Genomic DNA, 19054 nt, shown 5'->3' with positions numbered 1-19054 from the left:
TCAGCTGACGTAGGATTGTTGCTGTTCATATGACGGAAGATTGTTGCTCTCCATCTGACGTAGGATTATTGCTGCTCACCTGACGTAGGGATTGTTGAAGCTCGCTTGACGTAGGAGTGTTGAAGCTCACCTGACATAGGATTTTTGAAGATCACCTTAAATAGGATTGTTGAAGCTCACCTGACGTAGGATTGTTGATGCTCACCTGACGTAAGATTGTTGAAGCTCACTTGACGTAGGATTTTTGATGCTCACCTGACGTAAGATTGTTGAAGCTCACCTGACGCAGGATTGTTGATGCTCACCTGACGTAAGATTGTTGAAGCTCACTTGATGTAGGATTTTTGATGCTCACTTGACGGAAGATTGTTGAAGCTCACTTGACGTAGGATTGTTGATGCTCACTTGACGTAAGATTGTTGAAGCTCACTTGACGTAAGATTGTTGAAGCTCACCTGACGTAAGGTTGTTGAAGCTCACCTGACGTAGGATTGTTGAAGCTCACTTGACGTAGGATTGTTGATGCTCACCTGACGTAAGATTGTTGAAGCTCACTTGACGTAGGATTGTTGAAGCTCACCTGACGTAAGGTTGTTGAAGCTCACCTGACGTAGGATTGTTGAAGCTCACTTGACGTAGGATTGTTGAAGCTCACCTGACGTAAGATTGTTGAAGCTCACCTGACGTAGGATTGTTGATGCTCACCTGACGTAGGATTGTTGAAGCTCACCTGACGTAGGATTGTTGAAGCTCACCTGACGTAGGATTGTTGATGCTCACCTGACGTAGGATTGTTGAAGCTCACTTGACGTAGGATTGTTGAAGCTCACCTGACGTAGGATTGTTGAAGCTCACCTGACGTAGGATTGTTGAAGCTCACCTGACGTAGGATTGTTGAAGCTCACCTGACGTAGGATTGTTGAAGCTCACCTGACGTAGGATTGTTGAAGCTCACCTGACGTAGGATTGTTGAAGCTCACCTGACGTAGGATTGTTGAAGCTCACCTGACGTAGGATTGTTGAAGCTCACCTGACGTAGGATTGTTGAAGCTCACCTTTATCCTCAACTTTTGTCCATCTCTTCCATTCCAGTACTGCGCCTCATATTTTATTAGCTACGTGTACATGAATGTACTACGTGTACATGTATGTACTACGTGTACATGTATGTACTACGTTTACATGTATGTACTACGTGTACATCAATGTACTACGTGTACGTCTATGTACTACGTGTATATGTATGTTCTACGTGTACATGAATGTACTACGTGTACATGTATGTACTACGTGTACATCAATGTACTACGTGTACGTCTATGTACTACGTGTATATGTATGTTCTACGTGTACATGAATGTACTACGTGTACATGTATGTACTACGTGTACATGTATGTACTACGTGTACATGTATGTACTACGTGTACATGTATGTACTACGCGCACATGTATGTACTACGTGTACATGAATGTACTACGTGTACATGTATGTACTACGTATACATGTATGTACTACGTTTACATGTATGTACTACGTGTACATCTATGTACTACGTGTACGTCTATGTACTACGTGTATATGTATGTTCTACGTGTACATGAATGTACTACGTGTACATGTGTGTACTACGTGTACATGTATGTACTACGTGTACATGTATGTACTACGTGTACATGTATGTACTACGCGCACATGTATGTACTACGTGTACATGTATGTACTACGTGTACATGTATGTACTACTTGTACATCTATATACTACGTGTATGTCTATGTACTATGTGTACATGTATGAACTGCGTGTACATCTTATGTACTACGCTCAACAACAATTAACCATCTCAGACCATTAATTACCCAACAAAAGGCTGCAGTCAGAATGATAACAAATTCCCACTACAGACAGCACACTCCATCAATATTCAAAATTCTAAACCTACTCACCATACAAAACATCCATACTTATTACTGCACCTACTACATACATAGAACACTTAACTCTGACATAAACCCTCCCCTCAAATATCTCTTTGCCAACCTCAATAGAACACATGACCATAACACAAGGCACAGATCACTCTTTGATGTTCCTCGTGTCCATCTCACGCTATGTAAAAACTCAATGCACATAAAAGGCCCTAAAATCTGGAATTCATTACCTGAGAATATAAAAGAAACACTGTCTGTTTATAAATTCAAGTTTCTTCTCAAAAATCACTTACTCACCCACAACTAAATAAATACTGAATAATTGTATCTCATAAATTGTATCTCATATATGTATCTCATTATTGTATCTCATAAATGTCAACCTGTGACCCAATCAAACTTTGTTACTATTTAACTTCATTACCTAACATTACCTTGACTGGTCCGAACCCTTGACTGGACCGAACCCTTGACTGGTTTCAAACGGTTTTGTTGGACAATAAAGCAGACTGTAAACGGATGGGGTTGTAGACGCCCTTATAAACACAAACATTAAATATATATCAGGAACGTGCACGGTAAGCTGTCCAATATACAAAAACAGTTAGAAACAGAAATACAAATAGCTAGAGCTTCATTTAAGGAGGTTATTAATAGAATATTCAAGAGGTTGCTAGTAGAATTGCAGTAAATCAACCATTCAAATCATTATGAAGCTGTGTGTAGTCTGTGGTCAGTCAAACAAACGGGCTTCCACATGGATAAATTGTCATTTTTGTGGAAATTGGTGTCACGCCCCTTGTGCAGATATCCAAGAACTAGCTACAAGCAGTATTAAAACAGGGAAATGTTTTTGGGTATGCCCAAATGAGATAAATCTGTGGACTAAAATCACAAGGGTATTAAAAGAGGACAACATCAAAGCTGCTTTCATAGAAAACCTGGAAGCTTTCTACAACAGATGGGAACATAAAAAGTCTGGGCTGAATGGTACTGCCCTTGATACTGGCCATGTAGTCAGAAACTGTAAGGCTGGAGATGAAGTCCTGGTAGTCAGTAAATGTGGGGCTGATAGTGCTGTCCTGGGAGACAGTAATGGTGAAGCTGGAGGTGCTGTCCTGGGAGACAGTAATGGTGAAGCTGGAGGTGCTGTTCTGGGAGACAGTAATGGTGAAGCTGGAGGTGCTGTCCTGGGAGACAGTAATGGTGAAGCGGGAGGTGCTGTCCTGGGAGACAGTAATGGTGAAGCTGGAGATGCTGTCCTGGGAGACAGTAATGGTGAAGCTGGAGATTTTGTCCAGGTAGTCGGGAATTATACGCAGGAAGGAATACATATAAATGACCTCATAGTGGACAGGAGCCATAGTAGGGAAACAAGTGTAGTCAAAGATAAGATAAAACCAATATTGCAAACTAGAAATACCCCAGGAAATAGCAAACAAGAGGACTCCACTAGCAATAGTGAGGATATATTACCAAAAACAACTGGTGGGAGCTCCATTATTGGTGCTAGGGATGATAGAAGTAAGACAGGGAAACATGCACCAACAGGGAATACAGTCACAGAAACCCAAGGCAAACGGAAACCAAGCCTGTGCACATACTATGCACTTGGTATCTGCTGGCATGGGAAATCTGGAAAAACAGATGGGACCTGCAACTATGACCACCCTAGAAAATGCCATGCCCATATGACAACAGGAAAATGCAAACTCCCTTCCTGTAAGCTTTTTCACCCTGAACTGTGTACCTCTTCAGTACAGGAAAGACTGTGCTATAACTTAAATTGCCAGGCATACCATCTAAAGGGGACAAAAAGATACAAAACATCCAGGCCATGGGAAAACCTGGGTAGCCACAGCCACTCAAGAGGGAGAGGTTTTTTAGTGCCAGGAAGGAAAAAAAACTGGCAGGAAATTGCAGAAATCGTACACCAAATCCAGTCATTCCTGGAGTGGAACCACAGTCGATGGCCTCCACTCCAAAAAAACAGATACAGATACTAATGCCGGGAAAAAAATCCCCCCCCCAGTACCAACAATACCACCAGTCCGACAACATTCTTCTTTGCAAATATACAGGGTCTAAAGCCAGCAACAAACAACAAAATACATTTCATCCGTGGACTGCTTGCAGAGGCAAAGGCAATGTTCGCGGCTTTCACTGAGACCCACATAAAGGATCACTTGGACAACGAAATATGGATCCCAGGTTACAACCTATACAGATGTGACAGAGTGAACAGGCAAAAGGGGGGGGGGGTTGGCCTGTACATTGCAGAGTCACTTGTTTGCACAGAACTGCTTAATGCCTCAAATGATGTAGTGGAAGTTTTAGCAGTAAAGGTCGAGAACCAAAACCTAGTCATTGTGGTAGTCTACAAGCCTCCGGATGCAACATCCCAGCAATTCCAGGAACAGCTGTTAAAAATTGACCACTGTCTGGAAAATCTTCCAGCTCCTGCACCCAACATCTTGCTCCTGGGGGATTTCAACTTAAGGTACCTAAAATGGAGGAATATAGCAAATAATATTGTTGCAGTAATAACACCAGGAGGCAGCTCTGATGAAAACTCACACTCACACGAGCTTTTAAATCTCTGCACAAAATTCAATTTAAACCAGCAAATAATAGAGCCTACTAGACTGGAGAATACACTAGACCTCATCTTCACTAACAATGATGATCTGATAAGAAATGTCACCATATCAAAAACAATATACTCAGATCACAACATAATTGAGGTTCAGACATGTATGCGTGGAGCCCCAGACCGACATAATGAGACTAGTCACGAGGGAGCATTCACCAAATTCAACTTCAATAACAAAAACATAAAGTGGGACCAAGTAAACCAAGTCCTAACCGATATAAGCTGGGAAGATATACTAAGCAACACAGACCCCAACTTATGCCTAGAACAGATTAACTCGGTGGCACTCGATGTATGCACAAGGCTTATTCCTCTAAGAAAAAGGAGGAGTAGATGTAAAATAGAAAGAGACAGGCGCTCCCTTTACAGGCGACGGAAAAGAATAACAGAGCGGCTAAAAGAGGTCAATATATCTGAAATGCGTAGGGAGACACTGGTCAGAGAAATAGCAAGCATCGAACTTAAGCTAAAAGAATCCTTTAGGAGTCAGGAATCGCGGGAAGAACTAAAAGCCATAAATGAAATCGAAAGAAACCCAAAGTATTTCTTCTCCTATGCCAAATCAAAATCGAGAACAACGTCCAGTATTGGGCCCCTACTTAAACAAGATGGGTCCTACACAGATGACAGCAAGGAAATGAGTGAGCTACTCAAGTCCCAATATGACTCAGTTTTTAGCAAGCCTCTAACCAGACTGAGAGTCGAAGATCAAAATGCATTTTTTATGAGAGAGCCACAAAATTTGATTAACACAAGCCTATCCGATGTTATCCTGACGCCAAATGACTTCGAACAGGCGATAAATGACATGCCCATGCACTCTGCCCCAGGGCCAGACTCATGGAACTCTGTGTTCATCAAGAACTGCAAGAAGCCCCTATCACGAGCCTTTTCCATCCTATGGAGAGGGAGCATGGACACGGGGGTCGTCCCACAGTTACTAAAAACAGCAGACATAGCCCCACTCCACAAAGGGGGCAGTAAAGCAACAGCAAAGAACTACAGACCAATAGCACTAACATCCCATATCATAAAAATCTTTGAAAGGGTCCTAAGAAGCAAGATCACCACCCATCTAGAAACCCATCAGTTACACAACCCAGGGCAACATGGGTTTAGAACAGGTCGCTCCTGTCTGTCTCAACTTTTGGATCACTACGACAAGGTCCTAAATGCACTAGAAGACAAAAAGAATGCAGATGTAATATATACAGACTTTGCAAAAGCCTTCGACAAGTGTGACCATGGCGTAATAGCGCACAAAATGCGTGCTAAAGGAATAACAGGAAAAGTCGGTCGATGGATCTATAATTTCCTCACTAACAGAACACAGAGAGTAGTCGTCAACAGAGTAAAGTCCGAGGCAGCTACGGTGAAAAGCTCTGTTCCACAAGGCACAGTACTCGCTCCCATCTTGTTCCTCATCCTCATATCCGACATAGACAAGGATGTCAGCCACAGCACCGTGTCTTCCTTTGCAGATGACACCCGAATCTGCATGACAGTGTCTTCCATTGCAGACACTGCAAGGCTCCAGGCGGACATCAACCAAATCTTTCAGTGGGCTGCAGAAAACAATATGAAGTTCAATGATGAGAAATTTCAATTACTCAGATATGGTAAACATGAGGAAATTAAATCTTCATCAGAGTACAAAACAAATTCTGGCCACAAAATAGAGCGAAACACCAACGTCAAAAGACCTGGGAGTGATCATGTCGGAGGATCTCACCTTCAAGGACCATAACATTGTATCAATCGCATCTGCTAGAAAAATGACAGGATGGATAATGAGAACCTTCAAAACTAGGGAGGCCAAGCCCATGATGACACTCTTCAGGTCACTTGTTCTATCTAGGCTGGAATATTGCTGCACACAAACAGCACCTTTCAAGGCAGGTGAAACTGCTGACCTAGAAAATGTACAGAGAACTTTCATGGCGCGCATAACGGAGATAAAACACCTCAATTACTGGGAGCGCTTGAGGTTCCTAAACCTGTATTCCCTGGAAAGCAGGAGGGAGAGATACATGATTATATACACCTGGAAAATCCTAGAGGGACTAGTACCGAACTTGCACACGAAAATCACTCACTACGAAAGCAAAAGACTTGGCAGACGATGCACCATCCCCCCAATGAAAAGCAGGGGTGTCACTAGCACGTTAAGAGACCATACAATAAGTGTCAGGGGCCCGAGACTGTTCAACTGCCTCCCAGCACACATAAGAGGGATTACCAACAGACCCCTTGCAGTCTTCAAGCTGGCACTGGACAAGCACCTAAAGTCAGTTCCTGATCAGCCGGGCTGTGGCTCGTACGTTGGTTTGCTTGCAGCCAGCAGCAACAGCCTGGTTGATCAGGCTCTGATCCACCAGGAGGCCTGGTCACATACCGGGCCGCGGGGGCGTTGACCCCCGGAACTCTCTCCAGGTAACTCCAGGTAATACTCCATTCTACTGATTATACAGCAACACAGTAAATGACCATATGACCTGTCTTTGTAATACTCATTTGTACTAAATTGTTATCTGTTTTACAATAATTTTTGTACCACTGAATATATCGTTGATTAGTTAATCTTAAGTTAATTTTAATCCTGCCCATAATGCTCTGCATACAAGGTGCTCTGACATGCTGCACTTTAATAACTGTATTCCTTGTACTTCTCTGTATCATGTTCAAATTAATAAATAAATAAATAAATAAAAACGTGTACTTCTATGTACTACGTGTACATCTATGTACTACGTGTACATGAATGTACTATGTGTACATGTATGTACTATGTGTACATGTATATATGTACTATAGTGATTTAATAAGTGATACATTAATTTTGCTCCTGAAAACTAATAAGAGTTTTATAGTTAGATCTGTATAATATCAAAACTAACTTGTTATAACTTGTACTCTTTGGTTTCAGTTAGTTGTGAGGAGGTTGACGCACTCCTGGCTCTGCACGACCCCTCCAGCACCTCCCCGCGCATGGATGGTAACAGGTAGCATGTAACATTTATATATATTATTTAGTGCTCATAGTTCGAGTGTTAAGTAACTGACAACATTGTTTAACAAGCGTTTCGCTCGTTACTCTGCCGGCTTGTGTGTTGCTGGGCAGCAGCAGTCCACTGAGCACGTGATCAGGGGGGGGTGATCACACCTCACCTGGGTGAGACTGTCTTGCTTTGACTCGACCTCTTTTCTGTTTTTGCTTGGCTTCCGACAAGAAGTGTCTTCCTTACTGGCTCTTGTTGGAGGATCGTGTCTGTCGCTTTCTTGTTGTTGGTTCTGTGTAACTCTGTTCACAGAACATATCCTAGACTTAGTGATTTTCGACGTTGTACTGAGGTTGTGTGTCGCTTAGACACTCTGAGAAACTCAGGTCATGAGCTGTAGCTTCTGACCTAATTTGTACTGGTATCTGTGTACTGTCACAGTCGGGGATTTTCTAATGCTGAACTTAGATTTAGTAGTATGGGAGTTTTGTGACTTTTGTGGGGGATCTGCTGATGGTCCCTACTTAGTGTCGTTATATTATCTCCTTGATCCTGATTCTGTGTTGCTGTTGCTTGTCATATTGCTGTTCGACTTATCAGTCGTTTTATTGTTCAAGCAAGCTGTTCTGATTGCCAGGTTGGTCAAGAAGTTAGTTTATGTGAGGACGTTTAGTCAGTCACTGGTTAAGTCTAGTCGAGTCTTGAGACATAGTGAACTACTTAGAGCACTTACACACATACACACTAACTTACTTGTATATATTTGTATGATGTTATTAAATGCTAACAATGTACCAGACGGTACTTAAAAGCCATAATGATGTGATATGTGCCTTCAGCACAATACTACTGTACACGAGAGATTAATTTAATTTAATTTGATAATATATGCCTCGACAGTTTAATTGTTAATAAACTTATTAAATTTTAATTTCTTTAGTTAGTAGCCTACCAGTTGTAATCCTGAATCACTGTTAAATCTTACTGAATTCTAATGGATAACTGGACAAGGATACTGACTACTTGTTACGAAAACCCAGTAACAGGCTAGACTGCTAGAAGGGCAGTCCTTTCTAGTATTTACTGGAGATCTTTATGCTTATTAGATTTCGCGTTTTTTGTAACACTCTCTCTTCCAGTCTCTTGGTTTATTTTTCACATTTTGCAATAACTTAGCATTCTGTACATGTATTTAACACTTTTTATCAAAGAATTTTACATTTTTTCTCCTGTTTCTTCTACATCTTTCAACAGTCGACGCACCTACTAGCATGCTAACCTATTTTTATTATATTAGATTCACTAGTTAACAGTTTTACATAGTATCTATGTTGTTTATTTGTATTGCTATGAACTCACCCATCCACAGCTTCACTTTATGCTTTCACTTGCACTCTTCTATGTCCACTCTGACTAAGCACTCTCTCTGGGATGTGGGTCACATCACAGAGAAGATATGGCCAGGCTTTAAAATGAAAAATAATTCTCAGATAGTATATTCAAATGTGTAACTAAAAATCCATAATACCTCCCACTTTCTTTCACCTCCACAGATTCCGTGATATCATGCATGGGCTTTTTGGTATGACTGATGAGGGTCTGATGGAGGCAATTTATCAAGTGTTCGACATGGATCAGGACGGTGTAGTGGGCCCAGAGGAATTCGTGGTGGGCATGTCTGTCTTCCTGCGTGGCTCCCTTGATGAGAAGATTGACTGTACGTGAAGGGTAGAGGGCGGGGCTTCTAATGTTACTGGTTAATTCCCTTACAAATTAATGAGGGGTGACGATAGAAAAAACATTTACTTGTCACTTATATAAAAGAGTAAAGCATGAGTTACTATTTCCTCACTATGGAGTTATGATAGTTTTATAACTTTGTCCCTTTGTATACTGACATTCAGTGAGAGGCTTCTTCTCAGACTTCTAATCAGACAGTAGTGTGTCAATAAGCCTCTCCTCTGGTGTCATGGGCTTGAATTTAGGTTGATCTGACACTACGTAATCTTAATTTATATCCTTAATATGTTTTTTCAAGCTGTCTGTTTATATCCTATTGAGTTCTGAAAGTACCGTGTATGTCTTCTTTCTCTGTAGGTTATTTCTCTTTGCTCCGAGATTATTCATTAGAGAATCTATAAGCCATGATTTTCTCGTGGGGAATCCATATGATGAGACTCACGAAGTCATTTATAGGAATTAAAGGATTACTGCTTGAGATACCTAAACGTCATTCTCAGATCTGCCAAACATGTGTATTCTTCCATGGTTATTCTGGTGATGTGCAGCTCTGGTGACCTGCTCACCCATGGGTTGCTGTCTTCCTTAACGTCAGTAGCCTGTGTACCTTCAGTCTTCTTTCTGTGTCATTTATTTGCTCACCTTTCCTAGTTTCCACAACTCTTACTGGAACTGAGGTGTATTAATCACTTCTCTTGTCCGGTGGTGGACCTACATTTTTTGGGGCCCTGAAGCCTGAACTGTTATGGGGGCCCCATCGCAACCCCTTCTCATACAGTAGACCCAGAATTATTAAGCATTGTGGATAAAATCGCTTCTGGGGCCCCTCCAGGATTAGGGGGCCCCTCTAGGAATAGGGGCCCTGAATTTTAAGCTTCATTAGTTTCATTGAGGATCCGCCGCCGCTCTTACAACTTCTGCAGTTTTCCAGCTCATGTTGTAGCTTTTCTCTGCCCTGTCCTGCACTTATTCTGTTTATTAGCTATGTATCGTTCGCAAATGAAGACATAGAGCACTGTCTCATAATACATATACATGGAGAGAATATACCACCATTCATGGAAACTACTCAAAACCAAAATGAATTTCATTTTTCTTTTGTTCTTGGACAAGAGAGAACGGGTCCTAGTTCCTAGGTCTATTATGTATCCACATGCTCTTGCAGGTTAGGTTAGGTAAGGTTTGTCAGGAAACAGGACAAGTGTTTCCTGACGCGGGTCTTAGTCAGATGATGACCTGCCTTTGGAGCTATGGTCATCTGACCGAGGCCTTCCGCTGGCTTACCGGTCCACCCATTTAAAAATAATGGTCCTTTTATAACCAAGTAAAATATATACATACTCTTGCACTACCGTCCACACGATATATGTGGAGGCCACAATAAACTAGCCGCTCCGGCGGGAAAATCTAAAGTCTTCTACAAAACATATATATTCCAGTCACTGATTTTACTCAGTTTGCTGACATTGTTTTCTGTTTCAAATGTTTTATAGAGTAACTCGGTACTTCATTCAAGCGAAGAATCGAGTTTTGGAAAACCAAATTCTTATTGGCTTTATTGTTTTTACGGACACTGGAAAAAAAATATCATCAGAGTGTAATTTCTAATCAAGATCATTGTTTGTGTCATCATGAAAAGGGGAACCAGTAAAGTCATTCTGGTAAACACGAATTGAATTCCTGACCCAAATATCACTGTTCAGGAGAGTCAAACTAGATATATTATTGAGATCTACAGCAAATATTAAAGGCTACAAGACTAGAAAATACACTGGATCAAATATTCTCTAACAACGACGATCTGATACGTAATATAACTGTATCAAAGACAATACACTCAGATCACAACATAACAGAGGTACAGACATGTACGTACAGGGCTCCTGACCAGCACAATGTGATCAGTCATGAAGGCGTCTTCACAAAATTCAACTTCAATACAATTGGAACAAGTCAAGGATATCCTAAATGAAACAAGCTGGGAAGATATCTTAAACAACATGGATCCGAACCTTTACCTACAAAAAAATAACTCTATGGCACTTGAGGGCTTCCTAGGGCACATTCCATTAAGAAAAAGAAACAGAAGTTTTTTTTTTATTTTTTATTAACACATCGGCCGATTCCCACCAAGGCAGGGTGGTCCGAAAAAGAAAAACTTTCACCATCATTCACTCCATCACTGTCTTGCCAGAAGGGTGCTTTACACTACAGTTTTTAAACTGCAACATTAACACCCCTCCTTCAGAGTGCAGGCACTGTACTTCCCATCTCCAGGACTCAAGTCCGGCCTGCCAGTTTCCCTGAATCTCTTCATAAATGTTACTTTGCTCACACTCCAACAGCACGTCAAGTATTAAAAACAATTTGTTTCCATTCACTCCTATCTAACACACTCATGCACGCTTGCTGGAAGTCCAAGCCCCTCGCACACAAAACCTCCTTTACCCCCTCCCTCCAACCCTTCCTAGGCCGACCCCTACCCCGCCTTCCCTCCACTACAGACTTATACACTCTCGAAGTTATTCTGTTTCGTTCCATCCTCTCTACATGTCTCAACCACCTCAACAACCCTTCCTCAGCCCTCTGGATAATAGTTTCGGTAATCCTACACCTCCTAATTTCCAAACTACGAATTCTCTGCATTATACTCACACCACACATTGCCCTCAGACATGACATCTCCACTGCCTCCAACCTTCTCCTCGTTATAACATTCATCACCCATGCTTCACACCCATATAAGAGTGTTGGTATAACTATACTCTCATACATTCCCCTCTTTGCTTCCACTGACTCCACAGACTCCTAAGTGCACCACTCAACCTTGTTCCCTCATCAGTTCTATGATTCATCTCATCCTTCATAGATCCATCATTCACCTCCCCCATACTCTCTCCCTCCAATCTGATATCCAATATTTCGTCACTAAATCTTTCTGTTATCCTCATAACTTTACTCTTTCCTACATTCACTTTTAATTTTCTTCTTTTACATACTCTACCAAATTCATCCACCAACTGCAACTTCTCTTCAGAATCTCCCAAGAGCACAGTGTCATCAGCAAAGAGCAACTGTGACAACTCCCACTTTATGTGTGATTCTTTATCTTTTAACTCCACACCTCTTGCCAAGACCCTCACATTCACTTCTCTTACAACCCCATCCACAAATATATTAAACAACCACGGTGACATCACACATCCTTGTCTAAGGCCTACTTTTACTGGGAAATAATCTCCCTCTTTCCTACATACTCTAACCTGAGCCTCACTATCCTCGTAAAAACTCTTCACTGCTTTCAGTAACCTACCTCCTATACCATACACCTGCAACATCTGCCACATTGCCCCCCTATCCACCCTGTCATATGTTTTTTCTAAATCCATAAATGCCACAAAAACCTCTTTAGTCTTTTCTAAATACTATTCACTTATATGTTTCACTGTAAACACTTGGTCTACACACCCCCTACCTTTCCTAAAGCCTCCTTGTTCATCTGCTATCCTACTCTCCGTCTTACTCTTAATTCTTTCAATTATAACAGGTATAATCAACAGACTTATTCTCCTAAAAATTTTGCACTCTCTCTATTAACACCTTTGCCTTTATACAAAGGAACTATGCATGCAGGCGAGAGAGATACATGATAATATACACTTGGAAGGTCCTGGAGGGACTGGTATCAAATTGCACACGAAAATCACTCCATATGAAAGCAAAAGACTCGGCAGGAGATGCAACATTACCCCGATGAAAAGCAGGGGCGCCACGAGTACAATGAGACAACACAATAAGTGTCCGGGACCCAAGACTGTTCAATTGCCTCCCAACATACATAAGGGGAATTGAAGATTGAGACACTTATGCAATATATGGGACTCTCTATTGATGAAACGTTGCGCCATACGTTGGCTTCATCAGCCCAATACAAATCAGAAGGGTGTAAGGAGAGGAGTTTGAGGTAATCAGTCCCTCAACCTGGAGTCGATGAGTTCATAAGAACATAAGAACATAAGAAAGGAGGAACACTGCAGCAGGCCTGTTGGCCCATACTAGGCAGGTCCTTTAGAATTCATCCCACTAACAAAAATTTGACCAACCCAATTTTCAATGCTACCCAAGAAATAAGCTCTGATGTGCAAGTCCCTCTCAAATCCAACCCTTCCCACTCATGTATTTATCCAACCTAAATTTGAAACTACACAAAGTCCTAGCCTCAATAACCCAACTAGGTAGACTGTTCCACTCATCAACTACCCTATTTCCAAACCAATACTTTCCTATGTCCTTTCTAAATCTAAACTTCAGTCCATCAATGTTGTAGAATGTACAGCATAGGGCCGTAGACGTGGCTTATATACTGTAGTCAGGTGAGGCGGGGTCATAGTGGTACCATCCACTAGTCGAAGTAGGTCCTCGTCCTAAGGTTGGACAAGTTTGATGAATTCTTTGTATCAAGATCCCATGATGATGCAGTGTCTGACAGTTGTGATCAATGGTTTAAAAAACCGACAAGTTGAAGATTGAGACACTTATGTAACATATGGGAATCTTTATTGAGGAAACGTTTCCCCACACAGTGACTTCATCAGTCCAATATAAAGTAGAAAGGTGTAAGGAGAGGAGGCCGGGGAGGGGGTTGATTTGTATTGGACTGATAAAGTCACTGTGTGGCGAAACGCTTCCTCAATAAAAATTCCCATATGTTACATAAGTGTCTCACTCTTCAACTTGTCGGTTTTTTAAACCATTTATCACATAAGGGGAATTACCAATAGTTCCCTGACTGTCTTCAAGAAGGCACTGGACAAGCACCTAAAGTCAATACCTGACCAACCTGGCTGTGGTTTGTACGTCAGCTTGCGTGCGGCCAACAGTAACAGCCTGGTTGATAAGACCCTGATCCACCATGAGGCCTGGTCTCAGACCGGGCCACGGGGGCTTTGACCCCCGAAACTCTCTCTAGATAAACTCCAGGTAAACGTTCTCTGCCAATCCCTAGGTACCTTACCCTCTTCCATACATTTATTAAATAATTGGACCAACCACTCCAAAACTATATCCCCACCTGCTTTTAACATTTCTATCTTTATCCCATCAATCCTGGCTGCCTTACCCCCTTTCATTTTACCTACTGCCTCACGAACTTCCCCCACACTCACAACTGGCTCTTCCTCACTCCTACAAGATGTTATTCCTCCTTGCCCTATACACGAAATCACAGCTTCCCTATCTTCATCAACATTTAACAGTTCATCAAAACATTCCCTCCATCTTCCCAGTACCTCTAACTCTCCATTTAATAACTCTCCTCTCCTATTTTTAACTGTCAATTCCATTTGGTCCCTAGGCTTTCCCAATTTATTAATCTCACTCCAAAAATTTTTCTTATTTTCAACAAAATTTGTTGATATCATCTCACCCACTCTCTCATTTGCTCTCTTTTTACATTTCTTCACAACTCTCTTAACCTCTCTCTTTTTCTTCATATAATCTTCCCTCCTTGCATCACTTCTACTTTGTAAAACCTTCTCATGTGCTAACTTTTTCTCCCTTACTACTCTCTTTACATCATCATTCCACCAATCGCTTCTCTTCCCTCCTGCACCCACTTTCCTGTAACCACAAACTCCTGCTGAACACTCTAACACTACATTCTTAAACCTACCCCATAAATCTTCCACCCCATTGCCTATAACCTCACTATCCCATCTATCCTCCAATTATTATTATTATTATTATTATTATTAATATTTGAAGTAGTACAACTACTATTAATAATAGTAGCAGCTATAGTAGTAGTAGTAGTAGTAGTAGTTGTTGTTGTGGTAGCGGCAAATATGGTAGTAGTGGCAATGTGTAGTATTATACAGACAATAGTTGTGTTGGGACCTAGGAGAGGTAAACTCAACATTGCTGACACACATCACCAACATGCCAGACATTCACCGTATAATGTCCAGTGCAAACTATGGACAGAAGAGAGGGAAGCTGGTCTGTAATTAGAGATATACTTGGAGAAGGTATCGGGGATCAACGCCCCCGCAGCCTGGTCTGTGACCGGGCCTGTGATCAGGCCTTTTGGTGGATCAGGGCCTGATCAACCAAGTTGTTGCTGTTGGCCGGACGCAACCCTGCGTACGAACCACAGCCCGGCTGGTCAGGTACTGACTTCAGGTGCCTGTCCAGTGCCTTCTTGAAGACCCACCCTGATGCCTGGGAAGGTCTGCTCGTGCACTGGGAAGTTGATCCTGGCAACGCCCTCCAAATTAAGTAAGTAAGTATGTAAGTTTATTCAGGTACACACAAATACAGTTACATAGAATTATCATACATAGCAGCATATGTGTAGAGAACCTGGGATAACCCAAAAAAGTCAGACAGAGTGACTTATTTCCATTGGGGTCCTTTGTTGGCAAATAGTCTAGCTATATTACTAATTATACGGAATAATTAGAGCTCAGGTGCATCATATGGAAAACAAATCAATTGGTCAGCAACACTGAAAGTTTGTTAGCTTCAAAGCTAACAAACCTAGCTGTTCTCTTCAAAAGTGCCATAATGAGTATTGTTGTTGTACCAGGTAGACTGCTTCAGTGTGTACGACCACAACAGCGATGGGTTTGTGTCTCGGGATGAGATGTTTCATCACCTCAAGTCATCAGTGGTCAACCTTCCTCCCGGGGAGGAGCTTGATGAGGTCATCAAGGATATGGTTGGTTAGTACTCTTCTATATTTACTGCATGTTATCAACGTTCTAAATAATATATTTGTATTTCACATGAATATTTATAATAGGCCACTTCCAGATCCTTAACTGTAAGGTACGTTCTCCTCCATCACTTATTAAATATTAACATAATTTTTGTAATTCTAATAAAATATGTACCTAAATTATAATACTATTGACACTTGTGAGTTACCAGTGTTTACAACCAAATATAACTGACGACCTGATCAAAAGTGAGGAGTTATTATTGATCTCAACCTCTACTGGAGATGGAGTTATTATTGATCTCAACCTCTACTGGAGATGGAGTTATTATGGGTCTCAACCTCTACTGGAGATGGAGTCATTATTGATCTCAACCTCTACTGGAGATTAAGTAAGTAAGTAAGTAAATTTATTCAGGTATACACAATACAGTTACATAGAATTATCATACATAGCAGCATATGTGTAGAAAACCTAGGATAACCCAAAAAAGTCAGACAGAGTGACTTATTTCCATTGGGGTCCTTTTACCTTATTATTATAATATAAAGGTTATAATATTTTCTTATTATTCTATAATGAAGATAACATCTTATTATCATACTAAAAAGACTATCTACTACACGAGGGTCATTACGACTATCTACAATACGAGGGTCATTACTAATGATAAGGTAAAATTTACACGTATTTTAGCTAAAAAATAGAAAATCATTCCCCTCCCTTTCTGTAGCTACATTCATCAGACACTTTTTGGCAGTCTTCTTGAACTGGTTCAAGCTATGACTGGCCTTGACATTTGTGGGTAGTCTGTTCCATTCCTTTATTGCTGTACAATAAAAGGTGTTTGAAGCCTGGCCACTGACTGTGGGTACTACAAAGTTGTGCTCTCTCCCCCTAGTACTATGATTGCTTTGGTTCCCAACCTTGACAAAATTGACAGGAAGATATTCTGGACACTGTTCGTGAGCAATTTTATAAACATGATTTAGCTTCAGTTGTTTTACTCTGTCTTCAACATTCAGCATATCCAACTGCTGTAATTCATCCTGGCCTACATGTTCTCTTGGTCCCAGCCCCAGGATGAATCTTACGATTTTGTTCTGGGTGATTTGCAGTCTATCTTTCAGTTTTTTTGTCAAGGCAGAGTACCATGAAGAGCAAGCGTAATCCATATGGCATTGTATAAGGGCTAGACATAGGGTCCTGCGAGCCTCAGTAGGTAGACACCGTGCTTGTCTATACAGGAACTTCAGCCTGGCATTCGCTTTCTTTACTACACTGTTCCCTATCAATTCTCCTGACATGCATGGGTCAAAGGGGATTCCCAGATATTTAACTGATGAAACCAAAGTGATGGACTCCCCATTACACTGAACATTAAAATTATTTACCCTTCTCAGTTTATGTTTCGTTCCAAAGAGAATGGCTTCAGTTTTCCCTAGGTGTAATGATAGTTTGTTGTCTACTAACCATTTGCTGCAGGACTCCAGTTCCAGTGTTAAAACATTAGCAATATCTTGTGGGTCTTTACCTGTCACTAACAGAGCACTGTCATCTGCATACAGTAGGAGTTTGCACTTGACACTGATAGGCATATCATTGACATAACATAAGAATAGTAAGGGACCCAGAATACTACCTTGGGGAACTCCACATGTTATCGGCAGGGGTTCTGATTCTGTTTTGTTGATTTTGACTATTTGTCTCCTGTTGCTAAGGTAGGACTTAAACCAGTCTACAGAACCTATACCGATAGCTTGAAGTTTATTACATAATATATTGTGGTTGACAGTATCGAAGGCCTTTTGCAGGTCTAAGGTTACCATACCTATGAGGTTCCCTTTTGACATTTCAGTTCTCAGGTAATCCATCAGATTAATAAGGGAGGTATCGGTTGAGTAGGATCTTCTAAAGCCCGATTGATAGCTATGGAGAATGCTGTTGTCATTAAGGTACTTAACTACTTGAGAATACACCGCCCTCTCCAGAATTTTAGATATTATACTGAGTATACTAACAGGTCTATAGTTGCTTACATCAGACCTATTATTTTTCTTGAAGATAGGAGTAACTCTGGCCTCCTTGAACCCCTCTGGTACGGTATTAGTGGTGATTGATAGATTTATTATGTGAGCAATAGGGATTGACAGTTCAAAAGCACCATCTTTTAGGAACTTAGACGGTATGTTATCAGGGCCTGTGCTCTTAGTTGGGTTTAACCTGCTTAGTTCTTTTTGAATGAAGTCATGAGATACACTTACTAGTTGACAACTGTTTGGGGTTACCCCTTTATTGGTATAGTATATTTGAAACTTATCAGAGTCTGTGTTAAAGGTATTTGATGCAGCTGGTAGTTTACTTACTAGTGTTGATGCAACAGATGTGTAGTAGGAATTAAAGCAATTTGCCACCTTAGATGTTTCGTGGCATACCTCATTATCGATAGTGAGTACTATGTTAGACCGATATATCTACTGGCTTATGGCTATACCCCAACTGTTTTAGTTGTTGCCAGAGCTTTCTGGGGTTATGCTTATATTCTTCAATTTTTGAGCAATAGTGCTTTGCCTTTGCTCCTTTTATAAGCCTCTGTACTCTGTTCCTCACTCTTTGGAATTCATTTAGTGCTGCAATATCCTGTCTGTTTGCTTTAAATCTTTTTAGCAGCTGGTCTCTGAATTTCATATTATCTAATATCTCAGTAGTCATCCAGGGTTCAGTTCTTCGTTTAATCCTAACCTCTTTAACTGGTGCAATATTATTAAGAATGGTAGTGAACATTGTTTTGAATTTTTCCCAGGCATCGTTTACGTCCGTGCAACTTGTTATCTCTGTCCAGTCACAATTGTGTAGCCTATTTACCAGTGTTTCTTTACTGTAGTTTCTAGTTGACCTCATTTTTATTGTCCTGTGTAGGCCTATCCTATCCCTAGTGATTTTCCTGGTGCAGTAAATGATGAAATGATCACTAAGACCTGTGGTAATGACGCCTGACTGACTAATGTTCT

General features: G+C 41.1%; 1 protein-coding gene across 1 annotated transcript in view; it reads left to right on the top strand.

The window, feature by feature from the left end:
* LOC138854016 (calaxin-like) overlaps positions 1-19054 on the top strand; it is a 129677-nt gene that overhangs the window by 43847 nt on the left and 66776 nt on the right. Inside the window, exons 2-4 of the mRNA XM_070094406.1 lie at positions 7512-7587; positions 9138-9301; positions 15915-16046. Coding sequence (XP_069950507.1) covers positions 7512-7587; positions 9138-9301; positions 15915-16046 — 372 coding nt within the window. The remainder of the gene's footprint in view (positions 1-7511; positions 7588-9137; positions 9302-15914; positions 16047-19054) is intronic.

This window comes from Cherax quadricarinatus, chromosome 46 (genome assembly GCF_038502225.1).
Source record: "Cherax quadricarinatus isolate ZL_2023a chromosome 46, ASM3850222v1, whole genome shotgun sequence".
NCBI lineage: Eukaryota > Metazoa > Arthropoda > Malacostraca > Decapoda > Parastacidae > Cherax > Cherax quadricarinatus.
Note: the sequence above shows the minus strand (reverse complement) of the source record. Positions and strands in the feature narration are given on the sequence as shown.